The sequence below is a fragment of the Rhinichthys klamathensis genome, unplaced genomic scaffold (assembly GCF_029890125.1).
Source record: "Rhinichthys klamathensis goyatoka isolate OS25496 unplaced genomic scaffold, OSU_Roscu_1.1 h1tg000189l_1, whole genome shotgun sequence".
In the NCBI taxonomy this organism is placed as follows: domain Eukaryota; kingdom Metazoa; phylum Chordata; class Actinopteri; order Cypriniformes; family Leuciscidae; genus Rhinichthys; species Rhinichthys klamathensis.
In genome coordinates, this window is record NW_026606716.1 from 196420 (window position 1) to 217782 (window position 21363).

At 37.1% G+C, this 21363-nt stretch overlaps 1 protein-coding gene across 1 annotated transcript; it reads left to right on the top strand.

The window, feature by feature from the left end:
* Positions 1-10512: 10512 nt before the first annotated feature.
* LOC130095238 (protein NLRC3-like) lies at positions 10513-19313 on the top strand. Its single transcript, XM_056261925.1, has 3 exons — positions 10513-10576; positions 10622-10855; positions 17381-19313. Exons 2-3 carry the CDS (start codon positions 10629-10631, stop codon positions 19311-19313), a joined length of 2160 nt encoding a protein of 719 aa, XP_056117900.1. The 5' UTR covers positions 10513-10576; positions 10622-10628.
* The last annotated feature ends 2050 nt before the right edge of the window (positions 19314-21363 follow it).

Here is a 21363-nt window from a genome sequence, read left to right on the forward strand (position 1 = left end):
CGGGTAGGTTTAGGGACGGGGTTGGGGTAGGTCATATATTTATATATACATAATACAGTAATATAACGTTAAGTCAAAGGCGTTGATAAACACGCTGAAAAGCGATTATGCGTGTTGATAGCACGCCAAAAATGAAAATACGAATTGGCGTGTCATACATACGCCATTTCATGAGATCAGTCTGACAAAAGAAACAATTCATGCCCTGGTAAGTCATAACTATGGAATGAAAAGCATTTTTTTATAAGTAAATCATGGGCTAATTTTCATTTTTGGGTGAACTTTCCCTTTAAAGTCGAAATTAATGATGCCAATTTTGACCTTTAATCTTTGACTTTTTGTGTCATAATTTTGAGTTTTTAATCTCAATTTTTATTTGATCTGTCATAATTCCAACTGTCAATTATTTTTTTATCTTTGACTTTTAAAGAGATAATTATTTTATCTCTTAATAATTATTTATAAGAGATAATTATTTTATCTCTTAATTTAGATTAAAAATTAATCTTTTGACAGTTGAATTGAGGGTGAGTAAATAATGGGCTAATTTTCATTTTTGGGTGAACTAGGCTATCCCTTTATTGTCATAATTTTTACTTTAAAGCCATAATTTTGACATTTTAAGTAATAATTAAAACTTTTCATCTCATTTATGTCATAAATTCAACTTTCTATGTCATAATTATGATTTACCAGAGCATGTCAAAAATGGGCTTCCATACCACGTTGATGTCTTGATGAAGTTAAATGACTGCACCACCATTACAACCTTAAGAAATCAAAAATACCACACAGGTTTATTCAGTTAAATTAAATAGATGGACACTTTTGCTCAGTCAAGTCAAGTCAAGTCATCTTCATTTATATAGCGCTTTTAACAATGGATTGTTTCAAAGCAGCTTTACACACAGCAAAATCCCCAGTGTTAAATTAACACTCTGAGTGTGGACTCATATAAACACTGAAGCAGTGTTAAAGTTAACACTGAAGCAGTGTTAAAGTTAATGAGATAATTAAGTGAATAATTGAGGGATGATTGAGCATCATTGAAGACACCTGATGATAACAAGCAGAATCACTGAAGGAGAAAACCGTAATTGTAAGTCACCATTATGGTGATCAGTATTTGCTTTAGTTGGGCTCTCGACCCTTTAATCATTAACTTCAGATTTTGTTTGGCTGCTGTACGTGAGTTATAACAGCCAGATGAACATATAGAAAAGGTGATCTGATTGTGTTGGTTGTGTTTTAACATAATAATTATTTCACAATCATTTGACCTGAATTACTGAACACATATAGAGCCCAAATTAGGTTTACTTTATCAATTATAGCAGCACTATTCTTGCACAGCATAGTGTTTTAAACTTTTACAAAGTAATCCACAGAAATTCATTTTATACACGTCTCATATACAAACAAAAAATTCATTTATTTGATACAGTTTTTAGACATCAAGAATCAGCCTGTGAATCTCAACAATGGTGACAATTATTAAAGCATGTTGCAGTGCATTCTGGGTGCCACCAATAAAAACTCATTCATGGCTCCAATCATGCATTGCTGCATGAATAAATAATGAGCTTATGTTCAGAAGTGATCTGTTTGTCACCATTGCTGAGATTCATATGCTAATTCTTGATGTCTGTGTGTGCCAACATAGATAATTTTTGACGTTTTTTTTTTGTTGATCATTTGGTTTCATTGAAAAGGCTAAAGATATGATGCCATACAAGGACAGTGCTGCTATAATTAATAAAGTAAACCTAATTCAGAAATTGGCCTATATATGAGTTCAGTGATTCAGGTCACATGATTGTGAAAAAATGATTATGTTAAAACACAACCAACACCATCAGATCACCTTTTCTATTTGTTCATCTGGCTGTTATAATTCACGTACAGCAGCCAAACAAAATCTGAAGTTAATGATTAAAGGGTCAAGAGCCCAACTAAAGCAAATACTGATCGCCATAATGGTGACTTACAATTACGGTTTTCTCCTTCAGTGATTCTGCTTGTTATCATCAGGTGTCTTCAATGATGCTCAATCATCCCTCAATTATTCACTTAATTATCTCATTAACTTTAACACTGCTTCAGTGTTAACTTTAACACTGCTTCAGTGTTTATATGAGTCCACACTCAGAGTGTTAATTTAACACTGGGGATTTTGCTGTGCAGAGATAAACATATAATTTTAGGTAACAGATTGTTTTGGCGTTATAGCGGTTCTTGAATAATGTTACTTCCAGCTAAAGTTAACTTTGATTGATTCACCTCCGTCGAAATGATCAGACTTTAAACGCAAACCTGTGATTAACGCTGACGGCGTTCACATGCTCATTCAGAATTCGTTATGTGCTTTTTAAAATATGTGCGCAGGTTTGTAATTCATACAACCCAGCCTAAACAAACTACTTTTCTTGCCTATAAATTTTGATACAGAATTTTGTTTTATTTTATCACTTCGGGTACGCGAGCCGGAATTCACAGCGCTTTATCTGTAGAGTGGGAAAGGGATCCATAGGGAGAGGATAGTGGATACTTCAGCACTGCATTGTCATCGGGTCCAGGCAAAGCTCCCTCGTCAGATCTGGACACGGCCTGGATCCGGCAGGCTGCGGGAAAACCTTGGGATAAACAAAGACACTAATATTAGCGTAGATGCCATTCTTCTTATGATGTAGCGAGTACATCAAGATTTAAGGGAAGTGTTCCCAGTTCCGGCTGACCTAATCTATGCAGCCTAACATTGAATTTATAGAAGTCTATAATGTATTATGTGTATGCTAGGTCAAAGAGATGTGTTTTTAGTCTAGCTTTGAACTGACAGAGTGTGTCTGCTCAGGATGTGATGTCCCCACCACCACTTTTTGAAGCATCTCATCTTCATAGTCCTGACCAGACAGGGCCTGCATCTTGTAAGGCGACGTACTTAGTTCAGACGTTCTTACACGTAATCTTTTTTTTTGATAAATGCCGCCATCACGTCTTGACCGTGAGAGTCTTTAAAGCGTTTCTTTTTATAAGTTTGCCAAAATGTTTGGTGGCCTAATAATATTAATTATAAACTCCTGTGGTGAACGCAGTAAATTAACTTGCTCGCTGCAGGCTGGTGAGAATCACTAAAAACATTTTCCCAGAACGTTTGAGTTAGAATAGTTTGTAAGAGAACAATTATAACCATAACAATGCTGTAAAAGTGGAGTTTACCTGTTCAGCGTGATGATGTAGCCTACAATCTCCTCGACAGCCTCTGTAGTCACATTTAAACATTTAAAAAGATCACAAGTGGGGTAATTGTGATGAATTTTATGTCATAGAAACGTGAAAGTGTCTTGAGCTTGTGTTCACCACTGACCTTATTTCAGCCATTTAACCAAAATCCCATTTAAAAAACCTATTGACTTCAGAATTACATCCATACATAAATGTTTACAATTTGTACATGAACCATTTCAAATGCACATACTAATAGCCTACCAAACTTTATGGTTGACAGAAGTTTATGGAAGTTTTACAGAAGTTTTATATAAACTTTATGGTTGATTCTCTACTTTATGGTAGAGAATTAGAGACTTTTTTTATTTTTACACAGCTTATGTCTGTTGGAGGACCATCACAATAAAGTGTTAGCAGATATATATTAAGCAGACTGTCTACTAATACTCTAATAATATGGAGTTGCAAAATTTTAATCAACAGAATGTTCAAAAGTAATTGTTTGGTAAATAGTTAGCAAAATTCTAAATTGTAGCATTTTTGTTTGTGTAGCTATATTTCCATTAACAATTATCCCCCAAAAAACTTTTCTATTTCCTTAGATAGCCTAATAAGAATTGTGCAAGTGGGAAAGCAATATTTTTTGTTATATATGGTCTGGCATTTACTTCAATACAAGTGGCACAGCTGTCATTTATTTCCTCTTTCTAAACCCGGAAGTGTGAAAAGAGTCCATTTTAGGAGGAGCTGCCGTATAACGGTCTCACAGTGAAACCGAAAGCAGCCGATGACCGTAAAGAGGCCATTTCGGGAGATCAGAAAATCAGCAATCGCTTCACATTTGACAGTAAGTTCGTTAAACTTTTCATAGCTGTAATATCGATGGAGTATCTGCGTCTAAACAGACCTTATGACGAACTCAAACGCAAATAACGTTAATGACTTCCTACTTCACAACACGTCAACTATATCACGCATAATAGGGTTAAACTAACACTTAGGCTACTTTTTCCTTTTACAGGAGAATATTAGTTTAATGTTGAAATCTTTGGTTGGCTTTAAATACGTATATTTTTTATTATCTATTATATTAGCCTATAGGCCTAATGTGTCATGGGCGTCAGTTTGGTTTGAACTGTGCTGGGGACAGAGACGCTTTCGGGAAGTGGGTTTTGAGAAGTGCTGGGTGCAATGACGCATTCCTTTTTCTTTCTTTCTTTTTTATGCCAATTTTGACACTTAATCTCAGAATTATGACTTTTTGTGTCATAATTTTGAGTTTTTTTATGAAGGTAAAATGATGTCATAAAGAATCGCATGCACAAGGTAAGATTTGTGAAAGAGTACAAGATTGCAAGCCTAAAATAAATTTGCATGCGCAAGAGAAGATTTGTAAAGGTAAATCACCCCTCAAGTGTAAGAAAAAAATATTTGGAGCATTTAACTGTTATTCGTAAGTGTATTTTGAAGCTGCAGCTTCATGCTAACGCAAAATAAATACTCAGACTTTCATTTTTTCACGCTTACACTTTTGGCACAGTTTTTGTGCACAAATGCGGCCAAAAGCACTGCAGGCCTGAGAACAGCAATCTGCATGCAAAAACAACAGAGGCAGCAACTGCAAAACAGATGAATTGCGTAAAATCAAACTTTGTGTTAAAAAATAAACTGTTGCAAATGTCTGAATGACTTGTTGTGTGCATGGGGTCAGGGGCGGATCTACCGGGGTGGCATAGGGTGGCAAATGCCACCCTAAAAGAAAGCCTTGCCACCCCTGCTGCCACCCCAGTTGGCGGCAACGAATTAAAAGTTATGGCCAATTTGACAATTTACGAACGCGAATCTCCAATGTCCGACTGCATTGAATTCGCTCCGTGCATAATATGACGACCGTTGACGTTCGTACTTTATTGTGTGGGCAAATACTTCCGGTGATCTGACCGCGAGAGCGGGAGACAGCGAGAGCAAGAGACAACAGCGACCGAGTTCCATTACCAGAGAGATAAGTTTTCAACCCGACCAAATTTTTAAATGCATATATCATTTTCAGTGTATTTCACCTGTGCGTTTCTATGCTTTATATTACTGCATTTATTTTTTGCAAGTGAGATGAGTAAAGAACATCTGTTTCATATATCATTATCTGTCTGGTGTTTATAAGCAGTAGCCTACAGTATTTTACTACGTGTAAAATATACACAAACTTAGCTATATTAAGTTGTTTGTGTACAGTTAAAAATATAAATGTAAAATATGTGATAATAATATTGATCGAGCAATTGATGTAAGTAAGTAAAAATACATGCGCAGAATTAAGAAAATATTATTTAATATTTATGGAGATAAATTGTAGCCTATGATAAAGCAAACGTGTGAATGTTCACAGGGTATTTTATTTAATATTATAACTATTATTATATAGTAGTGTAATGTAGACAGACACTATATCACAACTAAAAAGAGTTTTGAGTTTTTTTTTTGTTCAATTTGCACACTGAATATGGGTTGGAGCTCTTTATTTTGAACTCTCAAAGTGCACCAGATTGATGAATTTAACATTAAAAAGCACAAAATTTTCTTACGGGGGAGCATGCCCCCGAACCCCCCTAGAGGGACAGAGGTGCACTCTGCACTCACCACAGATTTCCATGGGAAAAACCGGTATGCAGCTTATAGCTTGTTTTAGGATTCATCACTGTGGAGTATAGTTCAACTGAGTATAGTTCAACTTTTAGTATAGTTCAACCCCCAACCCCCCCCCCCCCCCCCCCCCCCACACACACACACACACAAAACAGATACAAATAATGCCCTTTTGTAGTGTGTTACACATACGATTTCTCATCAAACTGTGTTAACTGTGATTAAATTCAGTATATATACGTCTGCCATGTTGCCACCCCTCAAAAATTCCTGCCCCCCTCTTGCCACCCCATAAATATTTTCCTAGATCCGCCCCTGCATGGGGTAAAAAAGTTCCCGAAATAACCCGATCTGTACAGTCGCGTCTCTCTTTTACCTGCGGTTTCAGTTGTGGCACGATTCTCTCACTCACTGAGTTTTGCAAGCGCTAAGAGGAGGGCGGGTCCACCTTCATCATGTAGCCAATCAGATGAGCTTCTCGCTCACTCTGATCTGGTTGGTTCAATAAACACGCCAGTCACCAGAACACACCTTTATCTTTGTTTGGCTCAGAATTGTTCTCATTGCCGAAATGGTACTTATAATGCACACATACATGCTAAATAAATAAATATATGAACAACTAACTAACTAAATAAATCATTACTTAATAAGCTGTGCACCAGGCTGACTGGCATTCATATTGAATTTCGAGCTGGTGTAAATGTTATTGGATTTAAATTTTATACATTATATAATCTGTTACACCACTGAGCTGATGTTAAACTTGAAAGTCTGAAGAATACAGATCTTATTTATTTTGCGTTAGTATGAAGCATGCAGCTTCAAAATAGGCCTACACTTACGAATAACTCTTTACCACTTACGCAGGTAAAAGAGAGACGCAACTGTAGCTACAAATCAGGTTATTCCGGGAACTTTTTCAGTCATTTGCAACAGTTTATTTTTTAACACAAAGTTTGATTTTACGCAATTCATCTGTTTTGCAGTTGCTGCCTCTGTTGTTTTTGCTTGCAGATTGCCGTTCTCAGGCCTGCAGTGCTTTTGGCCGCATTTGTGCACAAAAACTGTGCCAAAAGTGTAAGTGTGGAGAAATGAAAGTCTGAAGAATACAGATCCTATTTATTTTGCGTTAGCATGAAACTGCAGCTTCAAAATACACTTACGAATAACAGTTAATTACACTTACGAATAACAGTTATATGCTGCAAATATTTTTTTCTTACACTTGAAGGGCGATTTACACCTTTACAAATCTTCTCTTGCGCATGCAAATTTATTTTAGGCTTGCAATCTTATGTACTCTTTCACAAATCTTACCTTGCGCATGCAATTCAATTATTACCTTCATAGTTTTTAATTTCAATATTTATTTGATGTCATAATTCCAACTGTCAAAATTGATTTTTTTTTTATCTTTGACTTTTAAAGTCATAATTTTGAGTTTTCATCTCATAATTTAGATAAAAAATAAACATTTTGACAGTCGAATTGAGGGTGAGTAAATAATGGGCTGATTTTAATTTTTGGGTGAACTATGCCTTTAATGTCATAATTTCACTTTAAGCCATAATTTTGACATTTTAAGTAATCATTTAAACTTTTCATCTCATAATTATGACTTACCAGAGCATGTCAAAAATGGGCTTCATACCTCCTTGATGTATTGATGAAGTTAAAAGACTGTGCCACCACCATTACTACATTACCAAAAATGTCATCATTTACTCACCCTCAAGTTGTTGCAAACCTGTATGATTTTCTTTCTTCTGCTGAACACAAAGGAAGATATTTTGAAGAACGATTGGAACCAAACAGTTGTGGGGCACCATTGACTTCCATAGCATTTTTGTTTCTACTGGAAGTCAATGGTGGTGTCCCACAACTGTTTGGTTCCAATCGTTCTTCAAAATATCTTTAATAGTGATGAATTTTATGTTGTAGAATAAAACGTGAAAGTGTCTTGAGCTTGTGTTCACCACTGACATTATTTCAGCCATTTAACCAAAATCCCATTTAAAAAAACCATTGATTCCGGGAACTGCGTTTTGGCCTAAAAATGGAGTGATGTCATACCTGCACCACCCCATTAGACGTCATTTGACAAGTATCACTTGATTTATTTTGGTCACTTTTATCACCATGGACACTTTATTCCCCTTCGTTGGACATTTTATGTTAAATGTCCAAATGTGTTAAATGTGTTCAATTTTATGTATGTCTCCGAGGCCTGATGTCACACCAACTGTGTCGATCTGTTGTTGCTTCTCCAGCCACAATTACATCCATACATGAAGGTTTACAATTTTTACTTGAACCATTTCAAATGCACATATAAGCTACTAATGCCAAACTTTATGGTTTTGTTGACAGAAAACGCTAGAGAATAAGAGACTCTTTTATTTTTACAAAGCTTATATTCAGTAGAATGTCTGTTGGAGGACCATCACAATAAAGTGTTAGCAGATATTAAGCAGACTAATACTCTAATAACTGATATGGAGTTGCAAAGTTACAGAATGTTCAAAAGTAATTGTTGGGTAAATAGTTAGCAAAATTCTAAATTGTAGCATTTTTGTTTGTGTATATTTCCATTAACAAAATAATCCCTAAATGTTGTTTCAAACTTTTCTATTCCCTATAGCCTTATAAGAATTGTGCAAGTTGGAACGCAATATTTTTTGTTTTATATGGTCTGGCATTTACTTCAATACAAGTGGCACAGCTGTCATTTATTTCCTCTTTCTAAACCCGGAAGTGTGAAAAGAATCCATTTTAGGAGGAGCTGCTGTATAACGGTCTCACAGTGAAACCGAAAGCAGCCGATGACCGTAAAGAGGCCATTTCAGGAGATCAGAAAATCAGCAATCGCTTCACTCGTGACAGTAAGTTCGTTAAACTTTTCATAGCTGTAATATCGATGGAGTATTTGCGTCTAAACAGACATTATGACGAACTCAAAAGCAAATAACATTACATGATAAAGTTGACGGTTATACTTTAGTTATAGGCCTACTTCACAACACGTCAACTGTAACACTTATAAAAGGGTTAAACTTACACTTACCTTTTCCTTTAACAGGAGAATATTAGTTTAATGTCGAAATCTTCGGCTGGCTTTACGTATTATTTGTATTATCTATATTATAATGTGTGTTCATGGGCGTCAGTTTGGTTTGTAATGTGCTGGGGACAGAGACGCATTCGGAAGTGCATTTTGAGAAGTGCTGGGTGCAATGACGCATTTTGTTTTGTTTTGAAAGACGATGTCCTGTAGCTTACTAATGTAAATATATAAAAATGTGTACAAAAATGTGATGTCCGACTCGTTTTATGAAGAAAGCCTTAAGTTTTCAAAAAGCATTAGACATGACACTATTCTGCTTTATACGTAGGGTAGACTGAGTACAGTTGAGACACTCTTTGCGTTTTGATTTTTCACACAAAAATAGATACTGAAAAGAAGTGAATTTCCACATGACATTTCATTAGCTTGTAGACTAAGATATTATCAATCAATAATACCCATAAGTAGTTTATATTTTCCACAATTAGCTCATAAAAATAAAGTGCTTTTTGTCTCAACTTTGTCTCAACTGTACCCATATGTGGTAACGTTACAGCTGAGACGGTACCATGGTAGAGTTGAGACACCCATTTTTAATGATGTAAAGGTAACTAACCGTTCATTGCAAATATAATAAATAAAGACAAATAAAGAAAATAACAATTGGGCAACATGTTTGTTTATTCATCCATTTAAATTCATTAATTTTATTTAAATTAGCACTGGTTAAAATTTATAAAACAGAAACAATATATTTTATATATTCATTAATAATACACAGTTTAAATATCACAAATATCACATTTTATCTTCATTTGCGTCTGGCTAATTACGACGTTTAACCTGTTATCATAAACATAGAGCTCTATCGGGGGTATAGTTGATACACTTGTGATTTTGCAATGACCTTGCATGACACAATATCATGAAATATGCCATATGTTACGTTTAACAGTCACATAAGGATAATAAGCTATTCATTGTGGAGTGTGCATGGTGAAGTAAAAGTCTTATCTTAGAAAAAAAACTTTTGCCGATATCTTCGGATCGGAGATAGAGGACACTAATATGCATGTGCACAGCAAAAATCACAACTTGTGCTTGCTGCGCAAGTTATTTAAGGTGTCTCAACTGTACACCAACTGTAGCCAGCGCAGCAGCAGAACGGCTAAATTGAGCACGAGTTAAAAAAAAAAAAAATTGTGGTGGATAAAAAATGACTCACCGTCCCCACCGAAATCGACGCCTATGTGTGTGTTGAGTGACGCAGTAATACTGGGGAAAGAAAGTGTGGTCAATAGGATAAACATAAAAATAACATCATATTTGCTTAATGCAAGATGAAAAAAAAACGGATTGTGAAAAACACCTGCAAGAGTTCAGCAGTGTCATTAAAGTGAAGGTGAATCCACTGTTTAAATGAGACTGCTGTGTTTGAAAGTGTGGCCGACATGTCAGACATGTTGTGCTCCACAAACAAACACTGTTAACTGGAGAAAAACTGTTGACGTTAAGTTAAAATGAGTTAAATGCCATGTAAATAAAATGTGTCAATTCAATTGTGTTTTGTGCATGTCCTCTGTGTCCACATATAGGCCTTTAAGTAAAGTGTCACATCAAGGACGAAGAGGAGAAACGTACCTTTAAAATGAGTGTGTGTGACGAGAGAGAGGAGGAGAACCGAACCTGTAAAATGAGTGTGTGTGAGGAGAGAGAGGAGGAGGCGGCTGTTCACACTCAGAGAGCAGCATCTCCAGGATTCAGCTGTGTGTCCATGAAGAGTGACAGCTCCATGGGTAATCCTCCTGTGTTCAGTGATGGACCATATCCAGGATTCAGCTGTGTGTCCATGAAGAGTAACCACTCCATGGGTAATCCTCCTGGTCTCAGTGATGGACCTGCTGTGACCTCTGACCCTGTGTGAGTATCATGAAGTGCAGGGCCGGTCCAGATTCTGTTGGCGCCCTAGACGAGATATATTATATTATATTATATTAATTATATTATATTAATCGCCCCTGAAAACTACAACACTGGCAATAACAAACAAGTGTGTGTGTATGGCCGCACAAATAGTTGTTAAAATAAAGGGTAAAAACTAGTGCTGTCAAACGATTAAAATATTTAATCGCGATTAATCGCATTTAATCGCACATTTTTATCTATTCTAAATGTCTCTTGATTTCTTTTTGTCCCATTATTTTTTCTCATTTTAATGCTCTTATCAACATGGAAAAGTGGATCGGCTTGCTTTGTGCAAATGTTTTTTATTGAAAACAACATTGGCATATACTGTTCAATTTCACACTAAAACATTATCACTTGGAGCTTATTTTTTCTCATTTTAATGCTCTTATCAACATGGAAAAGTGGATCGGCTTGCTTTGTGCAAATGTTTTTTATTGAAAACAACATTGGCATATACTGTTCAATTTCACACTAAAACATTCTCACTTGGAGCAAATAATCTCTCAATGTAACACTGTCCATCAATAAAAGGGTGAAAGAAATACTGACGAGGTCCTGATATTGACGAGGGGGCGGAGAATTCGCATCAGCTGTGTGTGTGTGTGTGTGTGCTGGCCATCATCAAGTGGTATTCAGACTGGACGTGCTGCGATGATGATCAGTTCACAACGACAACACACACAGATCACTTTGGTCTCGTCAATGGAACCATTTGGCAACTTTTTAAAAGTAAACTTTCCATTCAGAAACTTATTGGCGTCCATTTCTGCGTCTCGCGCTCGTCATCCACTCAAAACTGGACGTTTTGAACGTTCCTATAACATTCAGAAATAACGTTTTTATAACTTAATGGCAACGTTATGAAAACGTTCTTATAATCTAAAATTGTTAGCTGGGGAAGAGGAGAGATTCGCGATTGCACTGAACACGTTTTAAGTGCAGGCATATTCTCTGAGTGAGCCCAGAGAAAAGCAGCGTGTATCTGAGAGCGCGCGACTCGAGCAGAGAGATTCGTGCTCGGCACATTATATTCCGCGCGCGAGCAGAGAGATTCGTGCTCGCGCATCCGGCTCGCAAGCCCATACAAGTGTGTGCAGCGTGCCTGTTGTTTTGTTTCCGGTCTAGCTAGATCCGCTTGCGCTTTCAAAACGTCCTCGCGCGGCGCAAGCCATTGAAATGAATGGGTTTCATAGCGCAGTGCATGACGTCCTGTTGCAAAAGCATGTGAAAAAAACAAACTACAAAGTTTGCTAGGCCAAAAAGACCGTTAATCGCGCGATAAAAAAAATTAACACCGTTAAAATGCGTTTGCGTTAACGCTGTTAATAACGCGTTTAACTGACAGCCCTAGTAAAAAGGCTATATAAAATATGTATCCAGATTGAATAGATCAGGGGTCTCCAACCCTGCTCCTGGAGAGCTACTGTCCTGCAGATTTTAGCTCCAACCCCAATCAAACGAGTAGTATGAAGCTGCAGACTCGGAGACCTGCATCTACAGTCCCCCTGCACCCAGAGTCCCGCATTCTCAGACCCCTCGTTTTTCGAGACAGCGCCTCCTATCAAATTGTATCGGATAAACATGTGAACGTGAGTAGGCTATCTTCAATTTTATTTAGCAAATCGTAGTACCCTACTCGTTTGATTTATTTTTTAATAAAACTAATTTAGCTCATCGATACAACATATGAATAGTCCATTTAATATTTGTAAAGATAGTTTAGATTTGAGCCGTTAATGTATGTTTTTTCGCCCTCTTCCCCCCGAAAATATTTTGATAGCTAACGTTAGCCTTTAACCTTGGACTTTTTGTAGATATGTCATAAATGCTGCAGTGATTTTCACTGCCCATTTTGTGCCCCCATATATTTCAAACCCACAAAGTTGTCCAAAGTTCAAAAACATCTCAAGGGACTTCAACAGAGCAGTGCAACATGAAGGTAACATTTGCAAACATCTTTTTTTTTTTTTTTTTTTTTTTTTTTTTTTTTTTGAAACATCATAAGACATGTGCTATCGGGCCTATACTGTTGTAGGCTATTCCAGGGTACACCATACATCGATGGAGTCGCCCCTGCCGAACCCAGCAACATATCATTTTATGATTATGCAAAGCGACTTATAAATTAGTTTTTTTATGCAATTGAAGACGAAAAGTAAAGTCACGAACACAGTTTTTTCTTCCTTTTTTCTTTACAGCAAGATGATGTTTAGGTGATCATTAAATAAAGTACAGAATTGTTTATTATTGGTGTTTTGTCTATTCTGATTTGTTTTGCTTCGCATTCAAAATATAAAAAAAAAAAACAGATTTTGTAATGTTAGCATGGTAATGTTAATTAGACCATTATAGATTGAACTGAAAGAAAAATTGGAATTTGAATAAAAAAAATATAATATAATATAATATCACATACTATTTTTCAGAAGATAGTTCAATCTGTAATTGTATCCCTTCCATCGCAATGAGTTTTTTTTGGCACATGCATTAAGCAGGGAACGCAAATATTTATTGGATCATTTATTTGGAGACAGTAATATTTCATCCTATTGTTTTTAATTGCATTTGGATAAGCGTGCGCTATACTCTGTGTGCGGGTGTTATACGATCTTTCGAACAGCAGGAGGCGCTGTGTTCGAAAAACGAGGGGTCTGAGAATGCAGGACTCTCGGTGGGGGACTGTAGATGCAGGCTCCGAGTCTGCAGCTTCATAATATTGAATCAAACACTAGCCTGGTAATACCAGACTCTGCTACTTCACTTTGCTTCGTAGACAGAGTCTGTAATGGCATAATAGAGAAGTGTTTTCTCTCTCGCTAGGGGGCGCTTGTCTGAAGTTTAAAATCATTGGTTACCCGTAAGCCAATCAGATAAGTTTATATATGACGTATGTTATGTGCCGACACAGCCGTATCGAACCACAGACATCATGCATCGAACTCAAATCTATGATCGAACTTCCACTGTAAACCTGCTGTAAACACTTGATGATGCGAGCGAAATACCGGAGTGAACATGGCTGTAAACGACTTTTGCAGATTATGCGAAGTTAATCTACACATCCATGGTACAATCAGGGCCTCTAAACTGATATTTGACAGTAGAGAGAAACAAAAAAATATTTGCAGCCAAAGTTAGGATTAGTTCTGTTAAACACAGCTCTTTGTTCATCTCGAGTCTGTCGGAAATGCTGCAACTTAATTGCAAGATTACAGCATGTCATGGCAACATTTAAGACCTGGAAAAGAAAGGAGACACTGACCTGTCAAAAGGCTCCCCAGTTTCTCGCTGACGATCGGTAATAGTTAATAAATTAAACTTTTCCCAAAGGGAGTAGGGCCACAACTAGTGATGTTACGTCTGACACCGACGCTCCGAAGCTTGCTTCAAACTCGAACGGTCCTTGCAATGAACCACTGCTTCGGAGCTTGTATCATTACGTCATTAGTCACGTGAAAATGATGTCTGAAGCAAACACACTAGAGGCTTGTTCGACTTCATGCAGCTCTGCGCAGACCGATCGGCGGCTGACTTGAAGCAGTGCATGCCGGTTAAAAATGTTGTCCGACTTGATACAGCGCCGACGCCACGTGACTGTGACGTATGCCATCAAAATACCGCGAGAGCGATTCGAGAGCATTCGGAGAACTCAGCCAGCGCAGCTTTCAGCTTCTGGGCTTCAGTTTGTTAATGCCGGGAATATTCTCCACAACAGAGCGAATTGCATCCGCGTCTCCATATCCGCGGTCGTTTTCGATTTCCCTGACCTAATCTTAAACTCGGCGCTTACCGACTACGTCACGGCTTTCAGCCCGCCCTCTGTTCGTTGATTGGCCGGCTGTTTTCAGGCCGGAGGAAAACGGATAGATAGGCCGCTGTCTCAAACTGAGTACAGAAGCGAAATGAAATTGAGTGGAAGTACGAAGTCTGACGTAGTCAGGCTAATCAAACACACCTGGACCAGCTAATCAAGCTGTTCAGGGTTACAGGATAATAACAGGCATGTGTGCTCTCCTGGAGTAGGGTTGGAGATCCCTGTTATAGGTGATAGACTTGGAATCCAGATCACTAGTTAGTCTCATCAGCCTCTCACCTGGCGACCCTATTCTTAAACATAGACTGGAAAAATACATATCCAAACTTTAATGGTTGCTGAACTTAATGTGCTGCATACATTTATTTTTATGATGATTATGGCTTTAAGCAATACACCTTTTCACAATATTCTAATTTTGACTGGAGTTTTCATAAGCTGTAAGCCATAATCATCAAAATTATAACAAATAAAGGCTTGAAATATCTCACTTTGCATGTAATGAGTCTATATAATATATTAGTTTCACCTTTTAAGTTGAATTACTGAAATAAATGAACTAGTGCACGATATTCAAATTTTTCGAGTTTCACCTGTAAAGCCTGTGCCTGAGCACCCTAAAACTGCAAGTCAAAGTAGTAAATCCAACCAAGTTGTCTTTGAAATTTGTCTCAAACTATCAATATCTGGGAGTTTTAGGCGCAGTAGCCAATATGGCCGCTAGGTGACATTCAAACTCCATTTAGTGATTTAAAAACTTGAAAGGTTTTAATTTCATGAATGCTTTGGACTACTGGCTTCTTTTGATAAGACACACATATGATTGTATTGCTGAAGTGAAAGCAAGCAACAACAGAAATAAAAATAAATTTTTACATTGAACTTGCATTAAATGTAAATAAAATGGAAAAAGTTTCCACTAGTGGTCCGTTCCAGTTGAAATATTCTAAAGTAGCTCCTCAAAATATCAAATAAACATCAATGACTCACACAAATTGTAGTTATGATTCGTACTCCTAAATAAAAAAAAATAACAATAACTGACAAAATGAAACAACATTGAAAGTCAGCTTATACCAATTAATTGACTAATTCACCGTAAAATTAAACGAAAATGTATTAACCCTATTTTACACTAATACATAGATTTAATGCTCTGTTTGTAATTATAATTTCGAAATTATACTTTTGTGTGCAGAAGGTTTATAGAATGTTTCTAATTATATTACTAGGGCTGCTTGATTATGGCAAAAATCATAATCACGATTATTTTGAGTTTGAGCACACACGTAATATCTGAGCGAGAGCACAAGAGCCATGAGACTGTATTTTTGAGAAGGTGCGTCCAGTTTTGTGTGATAGTGAAGGAAATCCGCCTGCGAGTTGAGAGATTTGTGCTCGCGCATTTCTTGGATGCGCTCTCGACATTTGTCATTAAAGCTGCAGTCCGTAGCTTTTTTGGGGTTAAAAATTATCCAAAATACATATTTGAGAAAATGCATAACCAGCCAGTGTTTAAAACTCTCTGCTTGCCGTAGCTCGATTCAAAGCGGTAAGCTTGTAATAATGTTTTTAATTCCAGTGGTACTGGTGGATTTCTGCAGGGGATTCGAGCATGTCTTTGCGTCATTACGTCACATCTGTGCACACGCATCTGTACACACACGCATCTGTACACACACATGTGCACACACATCTGTACACACACATCTGTACACATAAAGAAGAGTCTCGGCTAGTATAAGCTATATTGCGAGTGAGGATGTTGGAGGTGGAGATTTATAGCCTTTTCTCACAGCACTTGATATAATTAAACTTGTATATAAGTATATATACATAATATGTAATAATATACTGTCATTAAAATTAAACTGTTCATTTTAAAAACACAGAACAAATATTTAAAAACTAAATATCCTTAAAGCTTTGAAGGAGATCCCATGAAAATTATATTGGCTTTAGTAGTAACAATAATTGTGATATTTTATTATATGATTAATATATATTTTTAATATAATGGTTTCATTATAAATATAGTGATTATCTCTAAGTTGGGCACCCAACTTAATGATATTTTCCATCTGAATCAAACCATGTCATGTCAACAAATGGAAAAGTAAGCCAGCTGTTGATTATCATGTTTATTGTTGTGCCTTTAGCTTCAACAGCAAACTTTACATATTCTTCAGAATAACTGTTGATTTAATAATCATCCGTCATCTGTCGCCATTTACAAGTAAATCAATTACATGTAATCATTTCACATGAACACTGCCTTTTCTTCATGTCTGTGTTTCTGTGATATTTTAAAATAATGGTTTCTGGTAAAACTTTGTCAAGAATTTGAGCCGCCTTTATCTTTTTCCGAACATTTTGACTACTGAAATATTGATGTCTCATTACTTTTAATATGCAGGTCATTATCTGCCCCAAATGCCTGGTGTTCATAATTTATTTACAGTTTGCTGGAAACAAGGGTAAACAATATCAGTGCGAGAACAGAACCTTGAGGATCTACATGTGTGATATTAGGAAGTCAGTTGGCCACAATAGATAGAAATCTGCCATAAAGAGGAAACACTTATTTCTACATATTAGACATATTTAAATACTTTATTTTAACAAAAATGTTTGTCTCTCTGTTCTTCTTATTGTATTTTCAGTGGTGGGAGAGCTGAGCAGATCAGAGATGTGTCCTGTCAGACCAGCACATCCTCCTCCTGTCAGAAACCCATCAGTCATCATGACACAGAAGCAGCCCTGCAGCTCGATTCTCACCAGCCAGTGCATGATGATCTGCAGAGAGTCAAAGACCAGCACAAAACCAGCATGAAGAACAGATATGAGAGCTTATTTGAGGGAATCAAACTACAAGAGAATCAGACTCTCCTGAACAGGATTTACACACAGCTGTACATCATAGAGGGAGAGAGTGAAGGAGTGAATGAAGAACATGAGGTGCTACAGATGGAGAAAAGTTACAAGACACTCCAAGACACTCCAATCAACTGCAATGACATCTTTGATCCTTCACCTGAACTAGGATATGAGGAGAAGAGAAGAAAGAAAGACAAAATCAAGACTGTTCTTACTAAAGGCATCGCTGGAATTGGAAAAACCGTCTCTGTGCAGAAGTTCATTCTGGACTGGGCCGAGGGAAAAGCCAATCAGGATGTAGATTTCATGTTTGTGCTTCCATTTAGAGAGCTGAACTTGATTAAAGATCATCAGTACAGTCTTCACACACTTCTGCTGGACTTTCATCCTGAACTTCAAGATCTGGACTCAAAGATTTATGATGAATGTACAGTTGTGTTGATATTTGATGGTCTGGATGAAAGCAGAATTACACTGATGTTTTCAGACAGTGAGAAAGTTTCTGATGTGACTGAGACTTCATCAGTGGGTGTGTTGATGTCAAACCTCATGAAAGGAGATCTGCTTCCCTCTGCTCTCATCTGGATAACCACCAGACCAGCAACAGCCAATCAGATCCCCTCCAAATACATCAACCGTGTGACAGAAATTCAGGGATTCAATGACCCTCAGAAGGAGGAATATTTCAGGAAGAGAATCCGTGATGAGCATCAAGCCAGCAGAATCATCTCACACATCAGAAGAGCAAGAAGCCTCCACATCATGTGTCACATACCCGTCTTCTGCTGGATTTCATCCACTGTGCTTCAGAATATCCTGAAACAAGATCTCAGTGCAGAAATCCCTCAAACTCTGACTGAAATGTACATACACTTCCTCCTCATTCAAACTCATATGAGGAGCCAGAAGTATGAAGAGAGAGATCCAGAGAAACTACTGCAGTCCAACAGAGAAGTGATTGTGAAACTTGCTGAACTGGCTTTCAATCAGCTGATGAAGGGCAATGTGATGTTCTATGAGGAGGACCTGATTGAGAGCGGCATAGACGTCACTGACGCCTCAGTGTATTCTGGGATTTGCACTGAGATCTTTAGGGAGGAATCTGTGATTTATCACAGGAAGGTTTACAGCTTTGTACATCTCAGCTTTCAGGAGTTTTTTGCAGCACTGTATGTGTTTTTCTGCTATTTACACAAGAACAGTCTTATAATGTTCCTGACAGGAACTCAGTCTGGAAATGTTTCTCTGGATGTGTTTCTGAAAGAAGTAGTTAATATAGCCTTGAACAGTAAAAATGGACACCTGGATCTTCTCCTTCGATTCCTTCATGGCATCTCGCTGGAGTCCAATCAGAGGCTCTTACAGGATCTGCTGATTCACACAGAGAACAACCCAGAGAGCATCAAGAAAATAATCCACAATCTTAAAAACACACTAAACACAAATGACAATATCAGTCCTGAAAGATGGATGAATCTGTCACACTGCTTGATTGAGATGAAGGATAGTTCTCTAGTTGAAGAAATGCAGGCATTTTTACAATCTGGAACAAACGACAAACGTCTTTCTCTTGCACAATGTTCAACTTTGGCAAACATGATCCTGATGTCAGAGGAGGTGATGGATGAGTTTGACCTTAAAAAGTACAGGATCAGATCATCACAAGAGGGTCGAAGGAGACTGTTACCTGCTCTGAGGAACTGCAGAAAAGCTCTGTGAGTGTGAAAATATGAACATATTATCAACTGAATTGAAATATAAACATAAAACCTCTCATGTAGGCTAATAGTTTAGCTAAATGTGCTGTAATGGCTTTTTCATTTACTTAAATTTAAAGTGTCTACAGATTAAAATATTTAAATGAATTATTTTATTTTTTATTTACAATTAAAATCCAAGTAATTACATTTCTGAAGTTTTAAAAGCTGAATGTTCTTCACCAATTACAGTCTTTTCAGTCAATGAATGTGCATGTCTTTTCCATCGTTCATAGTTTAAGGATAAGGATTAAGCATTTTAAGAAAAATATTTTTCTTTTCCTGGTAAAGTCATACTTTTAAAAGTTGCGGTGAGGATTTATTAAAATAAGGAATATATTGGTTTAGGTCAGTCGTTCCCAACCCTGGTCCTGGAGTATCCCAGCACTGTCTATTTTTAATGTCTCTCTTATCTAACACATTAGAGGTCTTGGAGTCTTTACTAACTAGCTGATGAGTTGAATTTGTAAATGTGCAGTGCTGTGGGTACTCCAGGAACAGGATTGACCAGAAACTGTCTCTGAGCCTGCTAGTCTGGGCCTTAATGCTATGGTACTGTAACCGTGATAAGAGCACTGAAAACGTTACGTGGCTTGGATGGCTTGAGTCCTTGTAGAGTAATTTACTACGGCTTAGAACACGGCTCAACCATTCAGAATCAAGGTCCAGAACTATCTGTTTTATAACTCTAGACATACAAGAAGGCTTTCCACACTTGAAATGGGTAACGCTGGGTCATTGTAAACGTTCACACTGATCATAATTTACCCAGGGTTAACAATTAATCCTGGGTATTAGGGCTGCACGATTTGGGGAAAATGTCATATTGCGATTATTGAGGTCAATATTGCGATATGCGATTGCGATATAATAAACAATAAAATAATAAATAATAATAATAAAATGGTTTCATGAGTCAACTTGCTTGGTTCTAAAGCAAAATGCACACACAGATTAGTAGGGCTGTAGTCAACCAAAGAAATCCTTAGTCGACCAAAGTCTTGTCCTGCGCAACGATTAGTCGACTAAAAAAAAAGAAAAAAAAGACGCGATGCTTTGATTGAACATTTTTTTTAACAATTGTCATAGAGCATTTATAAAACAACAACGAAAAAACATCAAAAATACATAAAACTATAATAATAATACAATTCTTTGAAAATTAAGTGATTTTTTTTAACTGCAAAAAGTGAGGAGCACTGTCCTAGGTCTATAGTAACAGTCACAATCGCGCACCTGACCACACCACACGCTACAAAAAATATAACTGCTATCTGCCACATAATGAAACATCCTAACAAAAGCTCTCGTTTATACAGGCTGTATATTCTTCTTTACTTTCAAAGCTATGGGTTAACTTTTGTCCAGCCGATCTAGGCGTTTTAAAACAAACACACAAAAAACCCAGAGAGCCTAAAAAACAATCCTAATAATAATAGGCTGTATTGTAGGACCGCATATAGGTTTATTTTCGTTTTGTTACATTATTTAGGCTATTTTCAAATACTTCAAGTGTACAAATAAAAACAAAAACATATCAAGAAAACACAATCTATTGAGTCAGCATGATAAAGCCGTTAAAGGGACTGCTCACGTCTTTTGCGCGCTCAAGTTCGATTTCAAATGTAGGCGCGCGGTGTGCGCGCTCATGATGGAAGCAACGCGGTCGCGGTGCGACGCGCTCTTTTTTTTCCGAGTGCGTCCACGCCGCATCGAGATAAAAACATATAGTGTATAAAAACCGAAACAAGTAGCGTTCTAACTGAATGAATACAGCTAAACTACCTATATCCCTTAGTGAGCACGAAGCAGCAGCGCAGCCAGCCACCGAGTGTTCTATGTGTGTGTGCTAAACTGTGGCGCTCTTACAAAATAGCCTAAATTAAAGCATTTAAAGAGCGGGATAAACCATAGGCTAATTATATTTAGAATACAGCAATATATAACTGCTTATAAAGGAATACAAATCAATGAGTAAATCATTGAAAATTTCTTTCTATTGGTAAAAAAAA

What these genes read in the sequence shown, in the direction of transcription:
- LOC130095238 (XM_056261925.1), top strand. Translation starts at nt 10,629, where the DNA reads ATGAGTGTGTGTGAGGAGAGAGAGGAGGAGGCGGCTGTTCACACTCAG. An exon ending in GCTGTGACCTCTGACCCTGT is followed by an intron (nt 10,856 to 17,380) that starts GTGAGTATCATG and finishes TTGTATTTTCAG; the next exon opens with TGGTGGGAGAGCTGAGCAGA.